The 24281-nt window shown below is 40.7% G+C and overlaps 3 protein-coding genes across 5 annotated transcripts; 2 read left to right on the top strand and 1 right to left on the bottom strand.

Annotated features, from left to right (window-relative positions):
• The first annotated feature begins 1891 nt into the window (after positions 1-1891).
• LOC119474295 (interferon-induced protein 44-like) lies at positions 1892-6822 on the top strand. Of its 2 annotated transcripts, XM_037746238.1 has the most exons (9): positions 1892-2011; positions 3380-3893; positions 4095-4146; positions 4415-4610; positions 4848-5000; positions 5113-5284; positions 5572-5672; positions 5802-6016; positions 6168-6822. In XM_037746238.1, the coding sequence occupies exons 2-9, from the start codon at positions 3410-3412 to the stop codon at positions 6184-6186; spliced, it is 1392 nt and encodes a 463-aa protein (XP_037602166.1). In that variant the 5' UTR covers positions 1892-2011; positions 3380-3409; the 3' UTR covers positions 6187-6822. The 2 variants fall into 2 exon arrangements, with proteins under 2 accessions (XP_037602166.1, XP_037602167.1); XM_037746239.1 differs by lacking the exon at positions 6168-6822 and having other exon boundaries at positions 5802-6143.
• A 982-nt stretch (positions 6823-7804) lies between these two features.
• On the top strand, positions 7805-10276 carry LOC119474296 (growth arrest and DNA damage-inducible protein GADD45 beta-like). The gene is made up of 4 exons (XM_037746240.1): positions 7805-7978; positions 8586-8687; positions 8809-9034; positions 9268-10276. Exons 1-4 carry the CDS (start codon positions 7941-7943, stop codon positions 9370-9372), a joined length of 471 nt encoding a protein of 156 aa, XP_037602168.1. The 5' UTR covers positions 7805-7940; the 3' UTR covers positions 9373-10276.
• Positions 10277-15771: 5495 nt separating this feature from the next.
• gng7 (guanine nucleotide binding protein (G protein), gamma 7) lies at positions 15772-24281 on the bottom strand. 2 transcript variants are annotated; one of them, XM_037746241.1, is made up of 4 exons: positions 24157-24281; positions 19682-19800; positions 18723-18838; positions 15772-18549 (listed from the first exon to the last, which is right to left on the bottom strand). In XM_037746241.1, exons 3-4 carry the CDS (start codon positions 18801-18803, stop codon positions 18424-18426), a joined length of 207 nt encoding a protein of 68 aa, XP_037602169.1. In that variant the 5' UTR covers positions 18804-18838; positions 19682-19800; positions 24157-24281; the 3' UTR covers positions 15772-18423. The 2 variants fall into 2 exon arrangements, with proteins under 2 accessions (XP_037602169.1, XP_037602170.1); XM_037746242.1 differs by lacking the exon at positions 24157-24281 and adding an exon at positions 23961-24059.

Genomic DNA, 24281 nt, shown 5'->3' with positions numbered 1-24281 from the left:
GATGTAAATTAACCACAACTAGAGATGCACCGATACAGACACCATATGGGATATCTGTGACTATGGGGGCTGATCTATTAAATTCAATTCTATGTTTAACATTATATACTGGAGTTTTAATTCCTGTTTAAGTTTTGACCAATTCATTGCTGCATTAAAAAGTTTTACTCTTGAATTGTAATTCCTGTTAATTTCTAAGATTTGTTTACCAAGTTGCTGGTGTACGATTTATTATTTTTAATAATAAATAACAATTCACTAAATTTATATCTTTGTATTTATTTGTAAAATGTTGTTTTACAAAGTTAGAAAAGCAACATAGAAGTCAGGCCTGTTGTTGTCTTACACATAAAAGAATGATCCCAGTCACTTCCACACAGTGAGACATACAGTTTATTAATTAAACACCGGTATCGGTACTCGGTATTGGCCGATACCCAAAGCCAGGTATCGCTATCGGGACTGAAAAAGTCAGATCGGTGCATCCCTAATCACAACTGATTATCTCAGTTCACACAACTGATGGCATACACAGTTTCCTAAATACCAAAGCATGAGATCACAAAGACACCACCAACCATTTTCCCCTCCGGCTCCAAATACAGGAAAAAAAAATGTTGTTTCTCTAAATGATCTGAAAGACATTTTGTAATTATGTAAATGCACAGTTGAACTTTTATCATGGACTTATCTTGTGCAATCATATTTCTTTTTAACAAACTTTTCTGCTGCCAGATTAAAAGATTTATTGGCATCGGAGGGTTGAACTGGATCTGTAATCATGGTTGACGATTACTTGAACCCCACGGTAGCAAAGTGAATAGTAACTATGTGTATGTGTCCCGCATGTATAAAAAATACTGTATGTACTGTATGTTGTTTCATTCATGATATTCATGAAGACAGAGAGCAAAGCACTGTGGGAGAGCGCGGGATGGTGGCGGGATGAACATTGAGAACCTTTCACTTTGTAATTGTCTGTAAGTAGTAAATACAGTCACAATGTCAAAATGTGTGGGTTGGAGGGCCGGGACTATAATGTATGAATAAAGAATGTGCATCACCATTTAAAAGTGTCTGTTGAGAGTCAAATTATTCAGCAATGCTGCCCCATGGACGTTGAATGAAATTATGAATGTGTCGCAGGCTGATTTACATTTTCAGTCCAACAAGAGAAACTACTATTATATTATAGATGTTACATTTAGCAAAAGGACATGAAGAAAAGGTTATTACAAATATCATCAGTTTGCAAAATATCACAAAATTATAAAACCAGTGGTGGAAAGTAAGTGCCTATATAGTTAGTAGGACTAGAGGTGGTGTGGTAAATAAAACTGCAGCAGGTCGCTGTAGTTCAGTAGATGTTTCTGTTTCAACAAAAAGTGAAACTGTTGCACTTGTTAAAAAAAAGAAAAGAAGAGTTAACTGTTCTGGATGCCAAGCCCTTTGGGGGTTTCCATAATTTTACAGTGGTGTATCAAAGATTCTGTAATCAAACAAGTATTTTCAATTTAAAATAATAACTTAAAGGGTAATTTTAAGTATTTAAGTATTTTTTTCCCATGTTTTTGTGTCTAACTGACTAATAGCGACCAATTTACGTCCACTAAAAGTACTTGTTTTTGCCACTGACACTCTGATATATATATATATATTTTTTTTTTTTCTTTTCTTTTCTTTTCTTTTATATATATATATATATATATATATATATATATATATATATCAGAGTCTGATATACTCTGACATATATATATATATATATATATATATCAGAGTCAGAATATATCAGACTATGATATATATATAATCTTTTATACACTTCTGTAAAATTATGGAAACCCCCAAAGGGCTTGGCATCCGGAACAGTTAACTGTTCTTTTTCTTTTTTTTTAACAAGTGCAACAGTTTCACTTTTTGTTGAGACAGAAACATCTACTGAGCCACAGCAACCTGCTGCAGTTTTATTTACCACACCACCTCTAGTCCTTCTAACCTACCACTGCAGGTGAGTTAAATAACCTTCAACTGCATCAACTGTATTCAGGTCAAACATGGTCCGGGTTCAGTTATAGATCGACCATTGGTGGGTTTTGTTTGAGGAGTAACGCTTTCTCTTCGATGCATTTTCTATCATCTTTTTTTTTTTTAAACAATGAAACATTGTTGTGGGATGTAGACAGTATTTGCTCTAATGTTTACATGATCTGAAGCAATAATTTCATAAAAAGTACACCCAAAAAAACAGTTTCTCTTTTAGCTTTCTAAGTATTATTCATCGAGGTTAAAATGAAAATGAAACTATAACCCCTGCAATCATTTGAAGAGCAAAACAATGATTTTTCACATTTTAATTTAGTGTTATAGCTGTGATGAATTAACATGTGCTTTATTGTCTAATGGTTAAAAAGTGTTTATAAATTGTACCTAATAGTTTTGAGATGCTTTATGTAATAAACCATCATGTTGGGTTGCCAGGTTTAGTGCCAGGTTTGGTTGCCAGGTCTACCATCCACATGGCATACTGTAGGTAACGTTACATCTGATTTTCAGATGTTTCACATGGAAAGTAACTAAGTATTCAAATACTGTAGGCTACTTAAGAACCTGTAGTACTTGAGTATTTCTATTTTAGCACTACATTTCAGAGGGAAATATTATATATACTATATATATATATATATATATATATATATAATAATGTATCAGTTGCACATGTAATTTTTGAAGAACTATGGACACTAATATTCTTCACTCAAGTAACATTTTTAATGCAAGACTTGTAAGTAAGACTGAGAGTAAGACATCCCTTTTGAAACACATGTAGTTGCATGGGATTTTGGACATCATATTTAGTATCAATTAAAATATTTAATCGTGATTAATCTCAAATTAATCACACATTTTTTATCTGTTCAAATTGTACCTTCGAAGGAAGATTTGTCAAGTATGTAATACTCTTATCAACATGGGCAAATATGCTTGCTCTATGCAAATGTATGTATATATTGATTGGAAATCAAGTCTATAAAATGTCAGAAAATGGTGAAAAATGTCGATCAGTGTTTCCCAAAGCACAAGATGACGTCCTCAAATGTCTTGTTTTGTCCACAACTAAAACATATTCAGTTTACTGTCATAGAGGGTTAAAGAAACCAGAAAATATTCACATTTAAGAAGCTGGAATCAGAGAATTTTTTTCTCAAAACATTACTTAAACCGATTAATCGATTATCAAAATAGTTGGCGATTAATTTAATAGTGACAACTAATTGATTAATTGTTGCAGCTCTATTTATTATTTAGGTACATGTCAACACTTTTTGCTTATAATGGAGATATATCATGATATCTAATCACAGCGCTACATCCTCAGGTCTGTTTGGACAGTCTACCCTACGTCATCATGTCTGTCGTCACATCCAACCTGTCTGAAGTTCAGAAGAAGAAGCTGCTCTTTCTCCTCGGTCATGTCAGACTCCACCTGCTCTACAAAGCCAGCGTCCACGGCTTCACTGCTGCTGCTTTCCACAGGCGCTGTGAAAAGCAGGGGCCCACTGTCATCGTCGCCTACAACGCCGCTGGGTTTGTATTCGGGGCCTACACCTCTCAGGACTACACCGAGAGCGAAGAGCAAGTCCATGATGAGGAGGCCTTCCTCTACAGCATCAACGCAAGGGTGGACAAACCACTGAGGGTGGCAGGTATCAGCGGACAGCCTGCTTTCACCGCAAAGGAAGACACCGGTCCGAATTATGGTGCTTTGGTGTTCCTCCAGGATAACGAACCTAAGATCCAGTCCAACCCAGGGACAGGCTTCACCTTTGAGAAAGCGGCGATGCACGGAGACAACTTGGCACTGACTGAGTTTGAAGTGTATCGAGTTGAAGGTGTGTGACGATACTTTCAGACAATCTTTAAAGTACATAATTGGTCTTTTTATACTGAATTAGCCGTTAAATTGATTAAAATATGCAAGTAAATTGACTAAGGATCACATTGTTTTATTAAAGTGGCCTGTAATTCATTAATTTTGAATGTTAGAATAATATAAGCCATCATGTAACAATTAACTTATTTTCCACATGCAGGCTTGGGAGGTCTTCTGGCCAAACCCTGGAGGAACATCCAGTGGACTCCTGAGTATGTAGAAATCTTTGGCGACTTTTGCCAAGTTGTGACTCGAGTAAATGGCAAAAGTATTTTAGTATCCAGACTAGAAGAAAGAATAAATCCAAAATCCAATGCTCTAATTTTTAATTGCCTGAAAATCATTAAGTTGTTCCTCATTTTTCAAAATGATGCAGTGAGTTGACTTAGGCTCAGACCTGGGGTGAACTTACACTTTGATCTAATCCTCTGCAGCTATTAGACGTTTAAATGTCACCTGTATCACTTGTGTTCGCTCTAGGAGGAAGCAGCAGCTGATGAAGACCATTCAGAGCTATAGGCCTGATAATAAATCAGTTCACCAAGCCCGGGTGTTGTTGGTGGGACCCGTCGGGGCCGGGAAGTCCACCTTTTTCAACTCCATCAACTCGGTGTTTCGAGGCAACATGACATCCCAGGCCATCACTGGTACAGCAGGGAAGAGTTTGACCACTCAGGTACTGGCACAATTTTCCCTCTTTGTGATCCTCTGCAGATATGTTGAAGGTGAAATGTGTCCTAATCAGGAAAGTGTGATTGTAACCTGCAACAAAAACAGCAGAGAAAAAAGACAACATTAGAAAAACGGTTACATTTAGTATTTATATGTATATATAATTTAAATGTAATCTGATTGAGCATGCTCTAACTATACAGACTGTCCCATTAAATTACATGTCCCGTCTCTCCTGTAGTTCCGCAGCTACACCATCAAGGCAGGGAAAGGCGGAGAAGTTGTTCCTCTGATCCTGTGCGACACAATGGGGCTGGAGGAAAACGCTGATTCTGGTTTGGACACTGAGGACTTAATCAACATCTACAAAGGTCACATAAAGGATCGCTACCAGGTCTCTTATATAACTACCTACCTAATTACCTATCTATCTTCATGTGACTGATTTAGTGGTAAGAATGTAGGATGCTTTATTGGGTGATTAATCTGCTTTATTTGTTCCTCAGTTTAGTTCCTCCAATCCTCTCCAGGCGGACGCTCCTGGCTTTAAGAAGAAAGCGACTCTGAATGACATGATTCACTGTGTTGTTTACATGGTCGACACCTGCAAGGTCTCTCTGCTCACCCAAAAAATGCTGCAAAAGTTCGCTAGCATCCGGAAAAAGACCAACCAGCTGGGTTAGCAGTATAATAACGTTATTTTTTTCATATTTCCACCATTTCACACTTTATATCTTGATATTTATTATATTATGTACGTTTATTAGGGCTGACCCGAATGCTTCGAAGCTTCGTCCGTTGCCATGGAATTCTTTGTTTTTAATAAATAATTAATCGTTATATAACCTCAACTTACGGTACATAACTTGGAATGCCAATTCAAAGACAGACCATACACGGTCCATCTATATACTCGGTTTTGACCGACTCTTGTTTCTACTCCATTTTGTTCTGCTCTCTTATAGGAATTCCTCAGATTCTGCTGATGACTAAAGTAGACGAGGCGTGTCCGCTGGTGGCAGAAGACTTGCAGAATGTTTATCGCAGTGTTTACATCCAGAGGAAGGTATCTATCGTCATGTTAAGATGCTCCAGAAATCATGAGAACAGCGATGCTCTAATCGATGAGGTGGAAACTTGTGTTTGTGTCGGCATTGAGAACTTATTCATGTACATTCATTTTGCTGTCTTTCAGGCCCGAGAGCTGAGCGAGTCTCTGGGCATCCCCTTGTCCTGTGTGCTGCCGGTGAAGAGCTACAGTGAGGAGCTGGAGCTGGTCCGGGACGTTAACATACTGCTGCTGACTGCTGTGGAGCAGATGCTGAACTACTCAGACAGCTTCTTTGAGAACCAGGAGGGGACTGATCAGCCGGATCTCTACAGATCCCAAGAACTTAACCGCCCGGTTTTTACAGATTAAACTAAACAGAGTATCAGCATTTCCCAAACCTCATTCATTCAAGCAAATGAGTCAAATATAGTAAAAGGCATGGTTTAAATGTTTATCAAATATATGTTCATAATCTTTGCTGTAATTTTGAGTGAATCGACTCCAAAAAAAAACACAAAATGGAAATTAATGGATAAAGATCGTTGTTTGCATGAATGTCTTATTGAACATGTATGACTTCAACCTCCTGTGACTTTTAATTTTTGTAATAGTGGGGAGGGACACTCAATCATTCAATTAAACTGGAAGCAAATGATATAATACACTATGAAAACAAAAACAGAAAATTCAGCTGACTGTTAATTTATAAATTTTAGTGGAGAAATTTCACATCCATAAAGTTCTTGGGGTCTTTCTTATTATTTGAACACTTCAAGATTGAATTTAGAAAGTACTGAGTCTATCCAACTTATAAACAACAAGAAATGTGTTCATATACTTAAAGGTGCAATTGATAACATTTAGCCACTAGATGTCGCACTCTCCCTTCTCCGTTCCATTGCATTCCAAGCCGGGCGCTTACCATCAATCTCAGCCATTTTTCCATTTTTTTCCACACTAATTGACAACTTGATTGCTGACAACACAGAGATACCACGTGATACCAACGTCATTATACTGTTGGCTCAAAATCTAGTTGGCATGGCTATTTTCAAAGGGGTCCCTTGACCTCTGACCTCAGGATATGTGAATGTAAATGGGTTCTATGGGGACCGACGAGTCTCCTGTTTACAGACATGCACACTTTATGATAATCACATGCAGTTTGGGGCAAGTCATAGTCAAGTCAGCACACTGACACACTGACAGCTGTCGTTGCCTGTTGTTGAGTTTACCATGTTATGATTTGAGCATATTATTTTTATGCTAAATGCAGTACCTGTGAGGGTTTCTGGACAATATCTGTCATTGTTTTGTGTTGTTGATTGATTTCCAATAATAAATATATACATACATTCACATAAAGCAGCATATTTGTCCACTCATGTTGATAAGAGTATTAAATACTAGACAAATCTCCCTTTAAGGTACATTTTAAACAGATACAAAATGGGGGATTCATTTGTGATTAATCGTGATTAACTATGGACAATCAGATGATTAATTGCGATTAAATATTTTAATCGATTGACAGCCCTACTTTTTTCCTGTCTTTTTTTTTAATCTTGAGTCATGCCTGTTTTGATTATTACCTTATTATAAAATTCTCTGTTTGGTTATATTCTCACACACAATAACTGAGGATTCCTACAATAAAGAAATGTGAGGGGAAAATAATAATAATAATAATAATAATAATGATAATGATAATAATAATAATAATAATAATAATAATAATAATAATAATAATAATAATAATAATAATAATAACAATAACAACAGTGGGGAAGGTTATTATTCAGACTTTTCTTTCCCTCAGTCAGCCACCAGATGTCAGTCATAATTTCATAAACACTGGTGTCCAGTTATAGAAACTTGTTATGGAAACACGAGGAGCTCGTGTTGCACAACTGCACAGCTCAACATATTCAAGCAAGTATGACATTATGCTTTATTACAGATACCAAGTCAGAATGACAAAGCACATGTACTTCCTCTCGTGTAAACGCATCATTCCGTGCAACCAAACATGCAAACACACGAGTCCTCCACATGACAGAGTCAGCCGTTTGGTTTCTCTTTGGAGCCAATTGCAAAACTCGGGTAGTTTCGGTTCCGCCTCCTCTCAGCTGCGGTATAAAGACTGAGACGCAACGTTGCCAACAACAAACGGTGCTGACGCTTCTTCACTACAGACACACTGAGAGGGAATATACCAAACACCAACAGGGACTGTACTGTCACACTCTTTCTCACGGGGATCAATCTTTGCAACCTGAAAACATGATTCCAGAGGAAAGCTTCGGCTCCATCGAGAACAGGTGAGATTTGTTGGTTTTCTGCACTTTTGTCAGCTGTAGTTTTAAAGCTGTCTGAGCCATGTGGATGGAAATCATGTGCTGGACACGAATGCATCTAGTAGTCCTTTGACCCCTTGCATTGCATGAACTGGTGAGGTAAAAAAATCACACTGTGTGAGCTTAGATTTAAGACTTTATCTGGCTGGAGAGCAGATATTTTCAGCTCCAAATACTGTATATGCATTTAACTCACTAAAGTTTGACAGCATGATATAGCCTAAGCATAATGCAACTTTAAAAGTTGGTGCATAAAACCCTCAATGTTCATGTTTTACTTCTTGCACAATAGGCTTACTGTGCATGCATGTTGCACAGCCTGCAGTATACACTGTATGTGTATGCAACATAACTGATGGGACTGGAGGATATACTTTATTAATAAGTTCTGATAGTGTTTTATCTGGCTTCTCTCTCTCTCTCTTTCTCATTAGATAAAGTTATTTGAACAGCAGTTAATGAAATGGATTAATACAATATTGGGCTTATTTATTAAAGAACTGCAGCAGGTGACATAATTTTTTTTTTTGCAGAATACAAAAAGGTTAATTGTTGTGTCTTCCCCTCTCAGGATGCAGTCTGCAGGTCTGGCCCTGGAGGAGTTGCTGGTGACAGCTCAGAAACAAGACTGCCTGACCGTTGGCATTTATGAATCAGCCAAACTTCTTAATGCGTGAGTTGAAACTATTAAGTTTGCATGTGTATGCATCTCTTGTATTTCAGAAAATAACTTCCATCCCAGACACGTGAGTGCAAGTACTCACAGTTTTCTCATTTGCTCCGTCCTCCCCCAGAGACCCAGACAGCGTGGTCCTGTGCGTCCTGGCAGCTGACGCTGTAGAGGACGCAGACGACGTGGCGCTGCAGATCCACTTCACCCTGCTGCAGTCCTTCTGCTGCGACAGCGGCATTACCATCCTGCGAGTCTCCGGAGTCCAGCGGCTCCAGCAGCTGCTGGGTGCCGTGGATGCCAACAGGAACCAGGAAGACCACGGAGACCTCCACTGCATGCTGGTTACGGTATGTTGACTCAGCACGGCCGCCTTCTGTTATGTAACTGGAAGGCCAAAGTGGAAATGTATTATTACACATTATTCTCATGCAGTGCTGTAGCTGAAGTGTTGCTTTCATATTCTTGGTGTTATTTAAGAGAACTTTTACTCTCAACTTTTCCTTGTGATTTACTTTCTGCAGACCAAATTCACCGTAAAGCCTGATCATGAATTTGATGTTGTCTTTGTTTCTTTGTGCAGAACCCCCAGGCTGACCACTGCAGACTACAAGAGGTGGGGACCTACTGCCAGGAGAGTCGACGCCTGGACCAGTGGGTGCCTGAACTGGTCCTGCAGGAGCGCTGAAGGGTCCGGCACTCACATACACCAACAAACACATGAGCTTTCTGGGTTCAGATGCTGATGAACTGCAGGGTCCGTTGTTGCTCGTGCAGGGATGGCCTGGAGTGGACTGGAACGGGCTGTCCTGACTGATGACAAACAGGAACCAAGGACTCCCTCTCAGTGAAACAGTCAGAGTGGAGACCAGTTTACAAAATCTACTTTGTGCAGAAGATACAGACAGAAATAGCCAGGCCACATTGTTTTTACATTGTCAGTAAAACTAAATCTACTTTTGTGCTTCTGTTTGACTACTACAATGTGTACGGGGTGTGACAATCAATAACAGCGTCGAAAGAAACGTGTCCACACCCAAATTACCTGGAAGACCTGTGTGTTTGACAGGACAGGAATGCTGTAATGAAACTATGCCCAACATTCCTCTGCATTCCGACATGGGAGAGTCCTTGGAGAGGAGGCGTGTGAATGTGTGGTATGCGTGTACAATACTCGTGTCTTTCTTTAGAAAAGACTGGGCGGGCGAGCGTGTGCGTTCCGGAAACAAGCAGCTGAACCTGCGGAGGAATCGTCGCCATGGAAACTGAAATGGAAATGATGTTGGAGTTGAAAGTCGTACAGGATTTATCGGCATTTCAGGACCACAAAACAAAGTGGGCAATGAATGTTTTTGGCCAGAGGAGGATACAAAATAAGGAACTGATGACTGTAAATTCTCATTGTGCTGCAAAAGAAACCACAGTCTATATCTTTGGTGCCTTCAGGAGTGCTGCTGTTTTTTTGTTTTTTTTTATCAAATGCTGTTAAAATACTATGAAACAGTGCTACACCAGTAATTTATTGATTGTGTCCGTTGTTTGTGTAGCTATTTATGGCTGAATTTTGTGCTAATAAATTATTGTATTCATAATTGTTCTACTTCTTTGTCAAGAACGTCATGCTCAAAACAAAAGCTTTGTTTGCATCGTGGAACTGGAGCTACAGCTGAGTTACGCAACTACAGTTTACATTTGGGGTTGAGATAATGGAAAACATGTGCACTTGGGGGTAAAGTCTTTGTCGTTGACAGCAGAGCCTCTTTACAAACCGGCTGGTAAGCTTCCTTGTTGTTAAGTTAGTCAGAGGGAGAAACTGGGGTGGAGACTGAAACTCTTTGTGTTGGAGCAAACAGGCAAAACAAGCTGGTGCAGACCCACTGTCCCTACAAGTTAAGAAGCCGGGGGTGGGAGGAGGAGGAGGAGGAAAAGCTGCAGGAAGGATTCAAGTTGCCTGCTCAAACGTATTAATTTCTCCCTTTGCATTCTAGTTGTGTACATGTTTCACATCACAAATTGGAGCTAAACCTGCAGATGCATGTTCCAGAGGGCTGAGAGATAGGGCCGTAACCCCACCCATGCATCGGTATCTCCACATGATCGGGTAGCAAGTTGTTCCTGTAACGCAGTACAAGTGGTTCATCTTCCCCTCTGCCCTCCTTTCACCCTGTTTTCCCACCCCACCCTCCGCTCTCACATGTCTGGTCACAGCTCTGATTGCAGTACAGCAGAGTGGGAACATTCAGGCACATGGTCCTCCCATTTGTTTACCACGAGCTGGACAGGGGTGTGGATAGTGTGGGGACTGACCTCTGATTGGCTGTGGTACTTCCACCCTAAATCTGATTGGTTTCGACTTGCAGAGGGTGTTAGGTGGGGAGGGGTATGGTTTGTAACTTGGAGGAGACTCGTGACTGTTGAGGCAGAGCTTCAAAGGGCTCAGAGAGGGACAGCCAGAGGACTTGTAACAATGACATTCCTGTTAACTGACCCAGAGCTTTACCTGGCATGTTTACTCTGTTCTTTGTTGTGTCTTGTTTGTTGCAACAAGTTTTCATCTTTGCACTGCACACTATGTACCCATATAAGGCCAGGGAGCATGTGTGTCCATGTGCATCGTGTACAATTGTGGTGAGAAAAAAGCCAGACCCTCCTACTCAGAGAAAAAAAAAGAAAAACACAGAAAATATATTAAAAAAACTGCAGCTAAAAATGCACAAGAGTAGGTGTTTACAGCCTTGCTGGTGGATGGTTCTGTGAAACTGTACTTTTGCGGTGTCGTAAATAATGAATTAATTACTTACTTAATTAATTAAGAATCAATCTTAAAACTCAGATATATTTGACTAATGCAGAACTGCCAGAAAACCAAACAAGCATGGATGCCTAGCATCAGCCAATGGATGCCATTGAATGTAATTAAAGGGACAGCGTGTAGGATTTAGTGGCATCTAGTGGTGTGGTTGCAGATTGCAACCAACTGAGTACCCCTCTGCTCACTCCTTCCTTTCCAAGACTGCGGTAACGTGAGTCGCAGAGTGCAAAACCGTGATATGCCACTCACTTCACTCAGACGGCGGTTCTTAAGGTAACGTAAAAACGAGAACGGCTCTCGCTAGTGTTTGGTTTGTCCTTTCTGGGCTACTGTAGAAACATGATGGAGCAACATGGTGGACTCCTTGAAGAGGACCTGCTCATATGTAGATATGAAGGACTCATTCTAAGCTAACGAAAACACAACAAATTTCCGACTAAGAACTCAGACATTCCGACTTTCCAGCTCAAATGGGACGCAGCATAAGTGAAAAAGCTATATGCACACTCACTTCCGCATTTCGAATCAGCCAGCCATGTCACTTCCAGTGCTTGTAACGCAACAGACAGCTATGGCGTTTGGACAACAACGTTAGTCAAGCATTGTGCCAAAAAACTATACGTTTGAAGCTACTTACACAATTACGAAGGTACAGTAAGATCCGGACCACTGTGTGCATAATGCTTAAAGTTGTTGTTGGACCGCATATGTCAACCTCACGGTGGCGCTAAATGAAAAATCAGGGGATCACCAAAGTCATTAGGTTCATCCTGCAGGAACCATGAATGTCTGTATTTCATAGCATTGCATCCAATAGTTGTTTAGATATTTCAGTCTGGACCAACCGACATTGCCATCCATAGAGCCGTGCTAAAAATACCACAAGAGCATGTGTTATTATATCATCTTTTTATTAATGTCATCTACTTCTCAATATCGTCTTTTTAACAGCAATATCCACAAAATATTAACAGTGTGCAAGAAAACATGAGTTATGGCACATCAGAGAACAGTTACAAAAAATAGATATATTTTCTTCATAATCAATCAAGGCAAAAAGATACATATACTGTATGCATACACAGGAGATCAGAACACAAAAGATGAGTCTCGGGAAGGGCTCAGAGCCGATTCAGTGACGTTTGATTTCAAAGTCCGCCAGTGAGGAGCCTCAACTCTCCCCACCATGACCTGAAATTAATTTCACCGGGCTCGCTTTGCATCACAACACCAGTGGATTTCCATCTCGAGCCACATGTTCTTCTACTTTAACACGGTTCATTCTGTTGATCTGATAACCCCAAGACCAGCATTAACACAATATACGCCACTATAAGGCAAACTAACAACCAACCAATCAGACAAACGCTCAGCCAAACCAGCAATTTAGGCTGGCTATCTCTGATTTTAAGCAACCAGCTATGGAATGATTGAAAAAAACAATGATAAAAAATAGCATCTGTCAGACATCTCCAGGACAACATCAGTGTGTGTATGTGTGTGTGTGTGCGCTGATATGCATGCTTGTTTTATGTGATTCTTCTTTAGCTGCACCTTGCAAACAAATTACAAGGAACTGCCTTTCTTTTCCTGAACACTAACAATGACTTATTACCCCAGATCATTAATTCTGAGTTACTTCCTGTCACTGCAGTTTGCACTCAGGTTTCTGTTTGTATAGTTATTATATTTCTTTAGCTCCTTTTTTTTTCTTTTTTTTTTAAATTTTGATGAAAGATCACCATTCATATCAGCCTAAATCAGGTCGAACCATCTTAGATAAAGGGATTTATTTAATTTAAAGGAATAGTATGACATTTTGAGAACTTAATGGATTCCTTCTTGAAAGTTTGATGAGAGGACTTTCATGTCTGTTTGCTAATATGAAGCTACAGCCAGTAGCTGGTTTGCTTAGCTTAGCATAAGGACTAGAAACCGTAGACTGTGAAGATGGACGACATGACAGCTCCCCAAAAGTGAAGCCAAAACATCTCGATCGCCCCCTGGTGGCTGGCTGCAGTACAGGTCATAAACCCCGCCCCCTCCATGTTAGCGGATGGGACATGGGCCAAACTAAAAATTCAAAGTAAACGTCAAATACATTTTTGCTAAAGACGGTTTCTGTCATTTTAGGTAGTTTTTATCACGCTGATGTATGTTCAAGTGTTAATTTTCTGATAAGTTTGGTTTTAATTAGTTATTTAATGCTTTAAAAAGGGGCTGAGACGTCATGATTGACAGCTGCTCTGAGTGAAGTAGTCGCAGCCGGAGGCTCGAGATTTACACGAGAGAGGAGATGTAACTCTAACTTTCCATAACCGTCACGAGTCTGTTTAATAGAACATGTGTCAGTTTGATTATAAATGTAGTTATAGAGATATTGTGGTTAGTTGTTGCGTCTTTCTAGCTAAACAGCTGCCATGGTGCTAACGTAGCAGCTAGGTGGCTCACACTAACGAGCTGCAGCCGTGCTCGGGTCGTTATTGGCTCGGGCGGGTGTGAGGACGGGAACTCGATACCCCGATTACTACAGCGCAGTCTCTGGTTCCAAATGACGTCAAAATCTCAAGATGACTCACTTTTGTACAGTGGGAGGAAGTGGAGAAGCGTCTATATGCTAGCAACATGGAGCATCAGTTGGTTGCCTAGCAACTTCACGGTGACGACAAGACTCACAGTGAGATGAAGTCTGTTCACTGGTGAGCTTAGATTCAGGTTTGCTGTTTCACCAGCTTCCAGTCTTTAAGCTAAGCTAAACTAACTGGCTTCATATTGAACGGACAAATATGAGAGTGGTATCGATCCTCTTATCTAACGCTCTGCAAAAAGCGAATAAGCGTATTTTTCCCAAAATGTCAAACTATTGCTTTAGGTCTCTAAGGCTTTAATGAGTGATGAAAATAAACTGCAGCTAATACAATGTAGCTGAGTCAGGCACAGATAGAGCTAAACAGAAAAAGAAGTCAGCTTCGTGGGTTGTTTGGGGGTTATTATTGGTCATCACATTAAAAAATAGCTTCCCACACGTCAACTGACTTTAGCTTGTGACAGAATCCACTACCACTCTAGCATCTGACGGATATATAAAGAGCGAGTGGAGGGCCAAACATGCTGATCTGACTCAGACAGTGTCACATGACCTCTCCTCCGGTCACACTCACCCTAACCTGGAATTGCAGTACTGTAACATTACTATACCACGCTCTGCACAGCACTGGAGGCACTGTGTGTGTGTGTGTCTCTCTCACACTCACAAAATGCACACACCAATGCGTGCGCCTCTATTTTCTCTTCTCCGCCTACTGCTCTGCCAAATCATCCTTTTCAGCTACACCCGGCACCCCCACACACACACATGCACACCGTCAGCCCTCTCCATGGCCTTTCTCCAGCTCCGGCTCTCTCTCTCTGTACTTTGGGAACCGCCTGTCCTCTGTGTTTGGAACAAAGGCAAATGAGAGCTCAAGCAGGGCTTTGTACCAAGAACCATCGCCTACAGTGAACAAGCAGGGATGCTAATTAGCAGTTTAGCCTTGATTTGAATTGTAAAGTTGTATTTTTCACATTTTAGGGAACACGCGTATTTGCTTTCTGGCTGAGAGTTAGATGAGAAGATTGGAGATCACTTTCTAGTCTGTAGGGTAAATATGAAGCTAAAGCCAGCAGCTTGTTAGCTTAGCTTAGCATAAAGCCTGGAAATGGAGAAATATAAAGCCGGGCTCTGTCCAACAAAATCCACCTACCAGCACCTCTAAAGCTCAACCCCACGCAAAAACCACAACAGATTAAAGGTACAGCGTGTAGGATTTGGCGGCATCTAGTGGTGTGGTTGCAGATTGCAACCAAGTACCCCTCCGCTCACTCCTCCCTTTCCAAGACTGCGGTAACGTGAGCCGCCGAGTGCAAAACCGTGATAACGCCGTTCACCTCACTCAGAGGCCATCCTTACCATAATAACACTACTTTAGGAGCAACAGAAGTCAGACGGTGGCTGGCGGTACCACGGTTTTACACTCAGCGGCTCACGTTACCGCAGTTTCACAAGCTTGTCAGAGAACTACGGTGGCCTTCAGGTAAGATAAAAACACAAAAGACTTTCAAGAGCCAGTATTTGATTTGTCCAACATGGTGGACTCCGTGAAGAGGACCCGCTCTCTATGTAGATACAGTAGCTGTTTCCCTCTAACCAATCTTGTCTTTTAACTCTCAGCAAGTAAGTGAAGAACTTTCCAAAATGTCAAACTATACCTTTAAAAACAAGTTCATAAATTGGTCGAGGGTGCCACATTTCAAGACATTTCTTTTAAATATTCTGTCACAATACCACAGAAAAAGTGGAGCTACAAATTTTGTATAAAGAAAATAACACTTTCAGGACTAAATACACCATTAACTTCTTAATGTGGGTATTTTTAAAAGGTGTCCCCAGCAGATTGTGCAAACAAACAACTGCTCACCTCTCACCGCTTCCAGAAAAACTGCAGACTCCCACAAGTCAGTGCAGCAGGTGGCTCATATTGACCTAGTGATTAGAGAACAGAAAAGCAGTGGGTTCAACTCCCCTGACAATCCATCAGCAGCCGTAAGTCCCATCCAAAAGACTCCACCCTGCCCTGTCACTGTACGTTACTCCTGACAAAAGCCTCGGCTAAATGCTCAAATGTAAATATGATGGCACAAAGCTCCCCGCAGCTTTGTGCCATCAGCCTAAATGCCCAGCCTTGCCGCTCCTTTAAACTTTGACCTCTGACAATCAAACCTTAAACGAAAAACAGTAAGAGAGAGTGTGTGTTATGTGCATGTTGTCCTAGTTGCCTGCCGCCCACCAAAACCAACACTTGATAAAAACTGTGGGCTGCTCTGGTGTTAAAGGATAGATCAGGAGGTTGCCACTGGAATGAGGTCCGATGTTGATTCATCCTCTAACAGGATCCTAAACCTAACAGTTGTTTCTATCAGGTGTTTGTATTTGTGGTTAAAACCATCCTCTACTATCGCCAGCCTCTACAACCCGAATGACAAAACAAAAGAAGAAGAAATGAAGACAGACATGATCCTGACTGACAGAACAGAATAAGTAGTACTAAAAAAAAAATCCAACATCCACAGAAGGGTTTTTCTGTGTTTAGATTTTGTATCTTACAAACACTGTACAGGGTAATACTCAACTGACCAGGTTCCATGGACTCCATAGAAAGAAGAAACTCAAAAATAAACCCAAAACAGCTACTCTTCAACTTATCACTTCTGCACACGTCTGAAAGAAAGTTTATACACTTAGTTTGTTTCTCTTGACTTCATTTTTTTTTTCACTTCATCTTCAGCTTTTACAATCAAGTTTGGTTTGTCAGAGAGGAGGAGCGTTGTGGAGGAGAGGAGGACGGAGGAAACCGAGAGGGGAACTGCTGCTGGCTCTTACTGATCCAGTCCCCTGACCAGTTTGAGCTCACATTGAAGCTTCTACTGGGTCGACTGGGGACTTTAAAGACTGGTAATAAAGCCAGGTCATATTTGTTTTATTTTTGATTTAAAGAAAGACTTCCTCTATTATAGAGGCAAACAAAACATCCACTATCCAATGCAATATATCTCTACCCTCCACCTTATGAAAACTGCCAATCGAAAGGATCAAACATAAGCGGAGAAAGTAGGAAATGGAAAGCTTCTTTCCACTTTTCGGGACAGCTTTAACTTCTAAAGTTTGGGTTTTTCTCCTCCAGCCTTGCAGTCCTTGCAGACTGGTTCTCGGGCTGCGACCTCGCCCTCTCTCAGGGTAAAGCACAGGGAGGCTTGATGTACAGTAGAACCTTTTGTTTAAGATCCTAGCAGGTGTCTGGTTCTAGGTATTACCCCTGGCTTACAACCAGATCTCCTGTCGTTTCATTAACACTAGCATTTAACGCCAGACAGGAAGAGAAACCTGATCAGCCAGAGGCAACACCTATGTCAAAGCAAAACAATAATTAAAAACAAAAAAATACAGTATTATCTTATCTGTTAAGCTTCAACAAAATATCAAAACGTACAGTTCACAAACAAGTATTTCTTAAGAAAAATGCAGTAAACGTCCAGGGTTAATAGCTTGAGTTCTGTGTAGAGCATGTTCCCCTCATAGGTGCAGATCTGAGGTCAGCTTAGACATCGATTTCAACCAAACAGCAGCTATAATGAACTGCGGTGGGATCGTTTGACGGCAGATCAGCATCTAGAGACGACTTTCTGTACAGGTTGGCACAGCTGGAGGTTTGGCCAGACGGCCGCAGTGAGGCCACAGGCAGAGAAGGTCTGTTGAAACAGGTTTTTTGGGTGGGAACATGCTAGCCCGATAGAAGGCAAAGGCTTTAGCCACTCGCTCCAAAATTACCCGCCATGATTTAGCACAGGCAGGCTCGTGGGCAGACCTTTTCAACTCCCACTATAAAAAGCTTGTATTGAGCTTTTAATGGGACATCAGGTCGTGTTTGGCAGCAGAGCCTGCCGCCCATTTCTGTTGCTCACATGCATCCTCCCACTCCTTGCCTAAGCACCCAACCCCTCACTTCATGACAAAAGAAGGAACAAAAAATCCTGCTGATTATTAATGTCCAAATCCCTTTTGAAAAGTTAAGCTGACACTTGTAGAGTTAATTTACCAGCACATGTGAATATTACCAAAAGCACCTTGGATCATACTCAGTGATATACTGATGTCAGCCACAGAGACAACGAGATACCTGCCCCCTAGCTGTGGCTCCGGGGTATGGCGCTTTTCCAGAGTGGCTATTTTGGGAGTGTGTGCTAGATGGGCTTGAAGTGTGTGTTTGCATGTGTATGTGTGTGTGTGTGTGTGTGTGTGTGTGTATGGGGATCAATTGAAGTACTGAATGTGTGCATTTCTTTAAGTGTGTCTGTATGTGCATGGGTGTATGTGAATGGAGCGTAGCGCGGCTATAGGATGATGCAGGGCTTCTTGTCCTTGAAAGGGTTTTCGGAGGTGGGAACCCCGACCAGCAGAGGGTCGCTACGAGCGTGCTGCTCACAGTAACTCATCAGGTCTGCTGCTGCTTTAGACACCTGTCGGGGAGGTGAGAGAAGTGAGGTGAGAAGAAGGTGAGGGATTTAAATGGGGGTGGACATGTAGGGGAAAAAGAGGAGGAGAAGAAAGAGAAAGGAGAGAACAGATCAGATGCGGATGAATAATCACGCTCACACATACAGCGTGCATGGCGGTAAACTATCCGTCCTACCTTAATGCGTTCAATCCCTGCCTCAATCCTCAGCTGTTCCACCAGTTTCCTGGTCTGGGCGATATTATTAGTGGTAGACATACTGATCCATCAGAATACACCAACACAGGAGAAAACTGAATGAGAGAGAGAGAGAGTAAAACATGTTTGCTAATCAGACATTGTAACCAACTGAAACTTGTGCCAAATGTGTACGGTGGCCGACACGAAAACATGAACAGCCCCATAAAAATCAGTGCTGGGTTTGGGTTTCCGTTCTACTGTATAAACATGACGGCCGGCTCCGTGAAGAGATGACCCTCTCCGTATATAAACGGCTCATTCTAAGATAACGAAAACACAACAATTCTAATTTTCAGGTGATTAAATACTGAATAAAACAGTTATTAATATTATATTCCATTTCTGCCATTGGATCCCCCTAAATCCTACACACTGGTCCTTTAAGTTTAAGTTTCTTCATTCTGTACTTTTATTTGTAATGGCACATTTTTACCCTAACGGGATAAGCGGTTGCAGATGGATGGATGGATGGATGGCACATTTTTACATTTTGGTATTGATACTTTTAAAAGTACACTTCTTCCAGGAGCATATACAGGAGTGTTCTGCAGGATGCATTTACTAATGTGGGATATTGATTAATTATATTGATTAATAGCAAACAATTAAATGATGATTTGCAATAGCTTCAGTGTTTACTATATATGACCATTGCTTTTATACTGCACTGATTTATGAGCTGAATCACCCTTTGAGTCATTTTGAAGACTGTGTGGCCTCAGTTGTAGAGTTATAGCACCACCGTGAGGTGACTACATGGTGGTGCAACACTACTAACGACAGAAATGTGTCAGTTTCATAATCCAAATATAGTTTATGAAGGTGATAAGCACAGCATAACTGAGGCTGCAGCTTTACTTAACAACTTAAGACATGTAACTGTTAGATGCGTTTACCTGATGGGACTCTCTCTGAACACAAACGTGACTGGATGGAGATCTGAGCAGTGCAGAAAAACAGTTGCCAAGTCAAGACGACAGAGCCGGACTGCAGCTGAGCTCACATTGGCTTGTCTCTGTAAAAGAAGGAGAGCAGGTGAGATGGCTGCTGCTGACACAGTTAGGTTACAGACAGGCAAACGTTTTATACATTTAAACATGTTAGATTTATCCATTTTGGCTTTTAAAAATGTTTCATGTCACGATACACAAAACTTGGACAGAGATTTTTGTTGTTTTAGTGACTAGCTGAAGTGTGAATGTCAATATTACAACAGTAAAACAGTCATTCTTATACAATTTTGAGTCTGGATAGCTGCTGACTTCAATTGGAAAAATCTCAAGAAGACCAAATTAAAAGTTTTCATATTTCAATAAGACTTTTAGAGATCATGAGGGTGAAATTTGCTTCAGTACCAAACTGTCATGATCCACCTCATCATTCATATTACAACAATCTGTCATCACAACTTCATTTTCCTTCACCACTTAACCAACAAGGACATTCCTGCATTGCTGATCCAAAAAAAAAAAGGAAGTCCTCGCTTGACCTGCGCTGTCAAAGATTCATCTGTAAGCCTCCAGTTTCTTTCTTTTACACGTTCTTTTAGCACCACAGCGTTCAGGTTTCCCCTCCACCAGTGATCAAAACGCACCTCACTCATCCAAGTACATCACTGTGAGCATGTTACGACTCAGCGTCTCTCACTCTGTCTCTGTCTGTCTGTCGCCCTCTCTCCCGGGAGGAGAGTCCTGCTTTAATTACTCCTACTGTGGAGTAGCTCACAGATTCACGTCTGTAATTAGGGCCTTTGTGTGTGTGTGTGTGTGTGTGTGTGTGTGTGTGTGTGTGTGTGAGAGAGAGAGAGAGAGAGAGAAGGGACTGAATAGATTTACATTATAACACCTGATGAAATTCTCTCTCTCTGCACACACATTTGTATTATTATACTTTTGAGGACATTTATTGATTGTTACCCAAACTACTCCTAATCCTAATCTTAACCCTGAGCCCAAATCCTAATCCCAACTAGACCCTTAGAGGCAAAATGTCCCCCATTTTAGTGGGTTTCTTTTTCTTTCTGTCCCCTTTTCTGTGTATTTTGTTCTCTCTCTCACACACGCAAACTTGTTTTTGATGAATTGTAGATTAGGGATTAGAGGTGGGAGTATCGATACTGTTAAAGTCTGGTTTTGAGTATCAATACTTACATTATCAGGGAATACATTTGTGTTAAGATACATGGCGTTCTAGAAACATAGTTCCTCATTAGTTCAGACAATTAACACACAATTATGATTTGGGGTTCTTTACCATTAAAACAGAGCAACAAGTACTCAGAAGTAACCTATTAATGATGCATCTCCCTCATAAATTATGGCACTCCCTATTAAAAGATGCTTTTAAAGGTAGGCTTGCTAATGATTTTGCAAAGATTTTTTGTTATATTTTTTTGAAATTCTCATTACATCCTGACAGCAATCAATAAATCAAATAATCTGACAAAAAAAGGGTATCTGTGGTTGTAGCAGGACTGTAATAAACCGCGAGCTGCTATAGCTTGACAGCTGTGACTACTAACAAAAGCCATGTTTGTTGTTTACGTTCGTAAGGTTATTTTTCGGGAGTGGTTGAAGGGAGACCTGAAGTGACGGACTGTCATTGTTGCTGACTTGGCGACTTTTTCCTCTAGATTTAGGGACTTGTGGAGCTAGTGCTGCTTTCATTGGAAAAGAGTTGGCAACACTGGGCTCGGTTTTTCGGTTGGATCATTTTTAAAAATCTAGTGCACTCTTGTTCATTTCTCTCAAGATTACCAACCGTGCTTTCAATAGTAAAAAGTATATGTATTGGCCCTTGTGATAAATTGACCCTAACACTATAGCCTACAGTACACTGCATGCATAAACCCAACCCTGACATGAATGTAACCCGAACCTTAACCAAAACCGTAAAGTGTAAAGGTTGACCTCACCTGATCTTTGTCGCCAAATAGGAGGCGATTGTGTGAACAGATGTATGTCCCTAAAATGTGTTCAATACTAAGTGTACACATACACACACACACAGACAAACAACCTTTCCGTAAAAACATACGTCCTCGTTCTCTGTCACGGTTTGAGGAGACACCTCACTGACAGCCACCAGAAGAATATAGATATGATATAACAACAGCAACTCACAATAACAAATAAACCAAGTAAGCATCACACACGACAGCCGGAATAACTACCACAGATTGAATCAACAGCAGCAGCAACAAAAAATAAAAAGCTTATTAAAGGATTTTGTTGTCAAACCCCTCTAAAAATACTCAAAGTATAGCACCCTTTCTAACAGGAGAAGTGGGCAAATATAGAAACGAGGTGACATCACTTTGTTTACAAACTGTTGTACCTTTTGCAAACTAGATCTTTGCTGTTTTTTTTAACACGAACGTTCAGATGCAAATGATGGTTTTGATCAGAAATGTGCACATTTTTCTCAAATGCAACTCGCATGGACAGTAAAATTCATAAATATATCACCTAAATTACTTCAGTGATATTATAAACAGAGTGCCTTGATTTCTTCAGCCTGTTGATTTGTTCAAACTTTCTGCTATAGCTGCTCAGAGAAGGAAGCTTCATGTGCACTTAAAAAAAAAGCACAAATATGAGTTTCTGCCTCTCCACAGTCACATCTCTCTCCTTTTACGCCCCCAAAATTGAAAACAAATGTGTTTTTTTTTTGTTTGCTATATTGTTTTGTTTTTTAACTCTACTCTTTCTTTTTGTCATTATTATTATTATGGTTATTTCTTTCCCTGGTTTTGTTTTGGTTTTGAATGTTGAGGTGGTTTTCTCTCTAAGTGTACTTGATGGGTTTGTCTGTAAAGCTCATCTACTTAAAAGTTGGTTTATAGACTGTTGTAATTACAAAACAGTGGATTGCATATATGAAAACAGCCTTGAAAAAAGGGAAAAAAATACAGTATATATATAAAAAAAAAAAAAAAATTGAGAACATTTTTCTTTGCACAGAAAAGGCAAACATGTATACAGTAAGCTTATCTTATCTGTCTTGTGCCTGGACCTATAAAAACATCACCAAAGCTTGGTTTTGTTTGGGTTTTGGATGTTGAGGTTGTTTTCTCTCTAGTGTACTTGATGGGTTTGTCTGTAAGCTCATCTACTGTACTTACAAGTTGGTTTATAGACTGTTGTAATTACAAACAGTGGATTGAATATATGAAAACAGCCTTGTAAAAAAGAGAAAAAATAAAGTATAAAAAAATAAAATAAAAATTTAAAACATTTTTCTTTGCACAGAAAAGGCAAACATGTATACAGTAAGCTTATCTTATCTGTCTTGTGCCTGGACCTATAAAAACATCACCAGAGCTTGGTTTTGTTTGGGTTTTGAATGTTGAGGTTGTTTTCTCTCTAAGTGTACTTAATGGGTTTGTCTGTAAAGCTCATCTACTTAAAAGTTGGTTTGTAGACTGTTGTAATTACAAAACATTGGATTGCACAAATGAAAACAGCCTTGAAAAAAAAGAAAAAAAAATTGAAAACATTTTCTTTGCACAGAAAAGGCAAACATGTACATGCAAGCTTATCTTATCTGTCTTGTGTCTGGACCTATAAAAACATCACCAGAGCTGGACAGGCCTCAGCCAGCCAGTCAGCCAGTGTGAGCTCCACAGCAGCTCTCAAGACGCGCATAAAACCAGCATGAATCCTTATTGATCCAGCTCAGCTCCTGAGCTCTGGTTCAGGCCTGTAGCACGGATCCATGTCCTCCGTGCTACAGGCCCAGCTTGCTGTGTGAAAAACACAATGCGGGCATTTTTTGATGGATAGAACAGCATGTCCTCTCTCTCTCTCTCTCTCTCCATGGCTCTCCACACACAGTGCGCGCAAAGCACAGACAGGCTGGACCTTGTGCACATTATCAAAACCACCAGAGAGACATTTCCCTCCAGAGTGGAGACCTAGACTACACTAGACCAGCTTCAGGTCTGCAAAACAGGCCCTGACTGTTAGTTAGCTGTGGGAGCAGGGTGGTGACATGTTTGGAGCTCTCCAGCAGCTCAATATATCAACCACATCCAGCCACAATGGAGCAACAAGACTGCAGGAGTGCATGCTTTTATGATCCGCTATTATGCAAATTGCATAGCAAAAAAATCCTTTTTTTTGTGCGTCCTCAAGAGTCCAGCCTGAGCTTGTTGTAGGAAAATCTTCCACTGACCCTGTCCCCGGTCCTCCCCACCCTCTCTGCCGGCTAAAGGGCTGGGGAAAACCGGATTCGTGACACAGATGAAGCTCCTCTCTCTCGCTGCAGGAGGAGCTGCAGGGTGTTGCAGAGAGGCGCACAGACAGACGCGTTACAGTTATTATTATACACAGGCTATAGGAACAAATACCCCAATATCTCCAAAACTCACCTCCGAATGCGCTGCTGTATTGGTGATTTAAAGGGCCAGATCCGCTGGTTTCTCTCTCCCTCTCTGCTCGTTCACTCCCTGTCTCAGCCGAGCAAAACGCCTCCCCCTCCACTACCAGAGTCTGT

The sequence above is a fragment of the Sebastes umbrosus genome, chromosome 16 (genome assembly GCF_015220745.1).
Source record: "Sebastes umbrosus isolate fSebUmb1 chromosome 16, fSebUmb1.pri, whole genome shotgun sequence".
Taxonomy (NCBI): Eukaryota; Metazoa; Chordata; class Actinopteri; order Perciformes; family Sebastidae; genus Sebastes; species Sebastes umbrosus.
This window is presented reverse-complemented; position numbering and strand designations above follow the sequence as displayed.

What these genes read in the sequence shown, in the direction of transcription:
- LOC119474295 (XM_037746238.1), top strand. Translation starts at nt 3,410, where the DNA reads ATGTCTGTCGTCACATCCAACCTGTCTGAAGTTCAGAAGAAGAAGCTG. An exon ending in TGAAGTGTATCGAGTTGAAG is followed by an intron (nt 3,894 to 4,094) that starts GTGTGTGACGAT and finishes TTCCACATGCAG; the next exon opens with GCTTGGGAGGTCTTCTGGCC. An exon ending in GTGTTTACATCCAGAGGAAG is followed by an intron (nt 5,673 to 5,801) that starts GTATCTATCGTC and finishes GCTGTCTTTCAG; the next exon opens with GCCCGAGAGCTGAGCGAGTC.
- gng7 (XM_037746241.1), bottom strand. Translation starts at nt 18,803, where the DNA reads ATGTCTACCACTAATAATATCGCCCAGACCAGGAAACTGGTGGAACAG. An exon ending in CAGGGATTGAACGCATTAAG is followed by an intron (nt 18,550 to 18,722) that starts GTAGGACGGATA and finishes CCTCCCCGACAG; the next exon opens with GTGTCTAAAGCAGCAGCAGA.
- LOC119474296 (XM_037746240.1), top strand. Translation starts at nt 7,941, where the DNA reads ATGATTCCAGAGGAAAGCTTCGGCTCCATCGAGAACAG. An exon ending in TTCGGCTCCATCGAGAACAG is followed by an intron (nt 7,979 to 8,585) that starts GTGAGATTTGTT and finishes TTCCCCTCTCAG; the next exon opens with GATGCAGTCTGCAGGTCTGG. An exon ending in TCCACTGCATGCTGGTTACG is followed by an intron (nt 9,035 to 9,267) that starts GTATGTTGACTC and finishes TTCTTTGTGCAG; the next exon opens with AACCCCCAGGCTGACCACTG.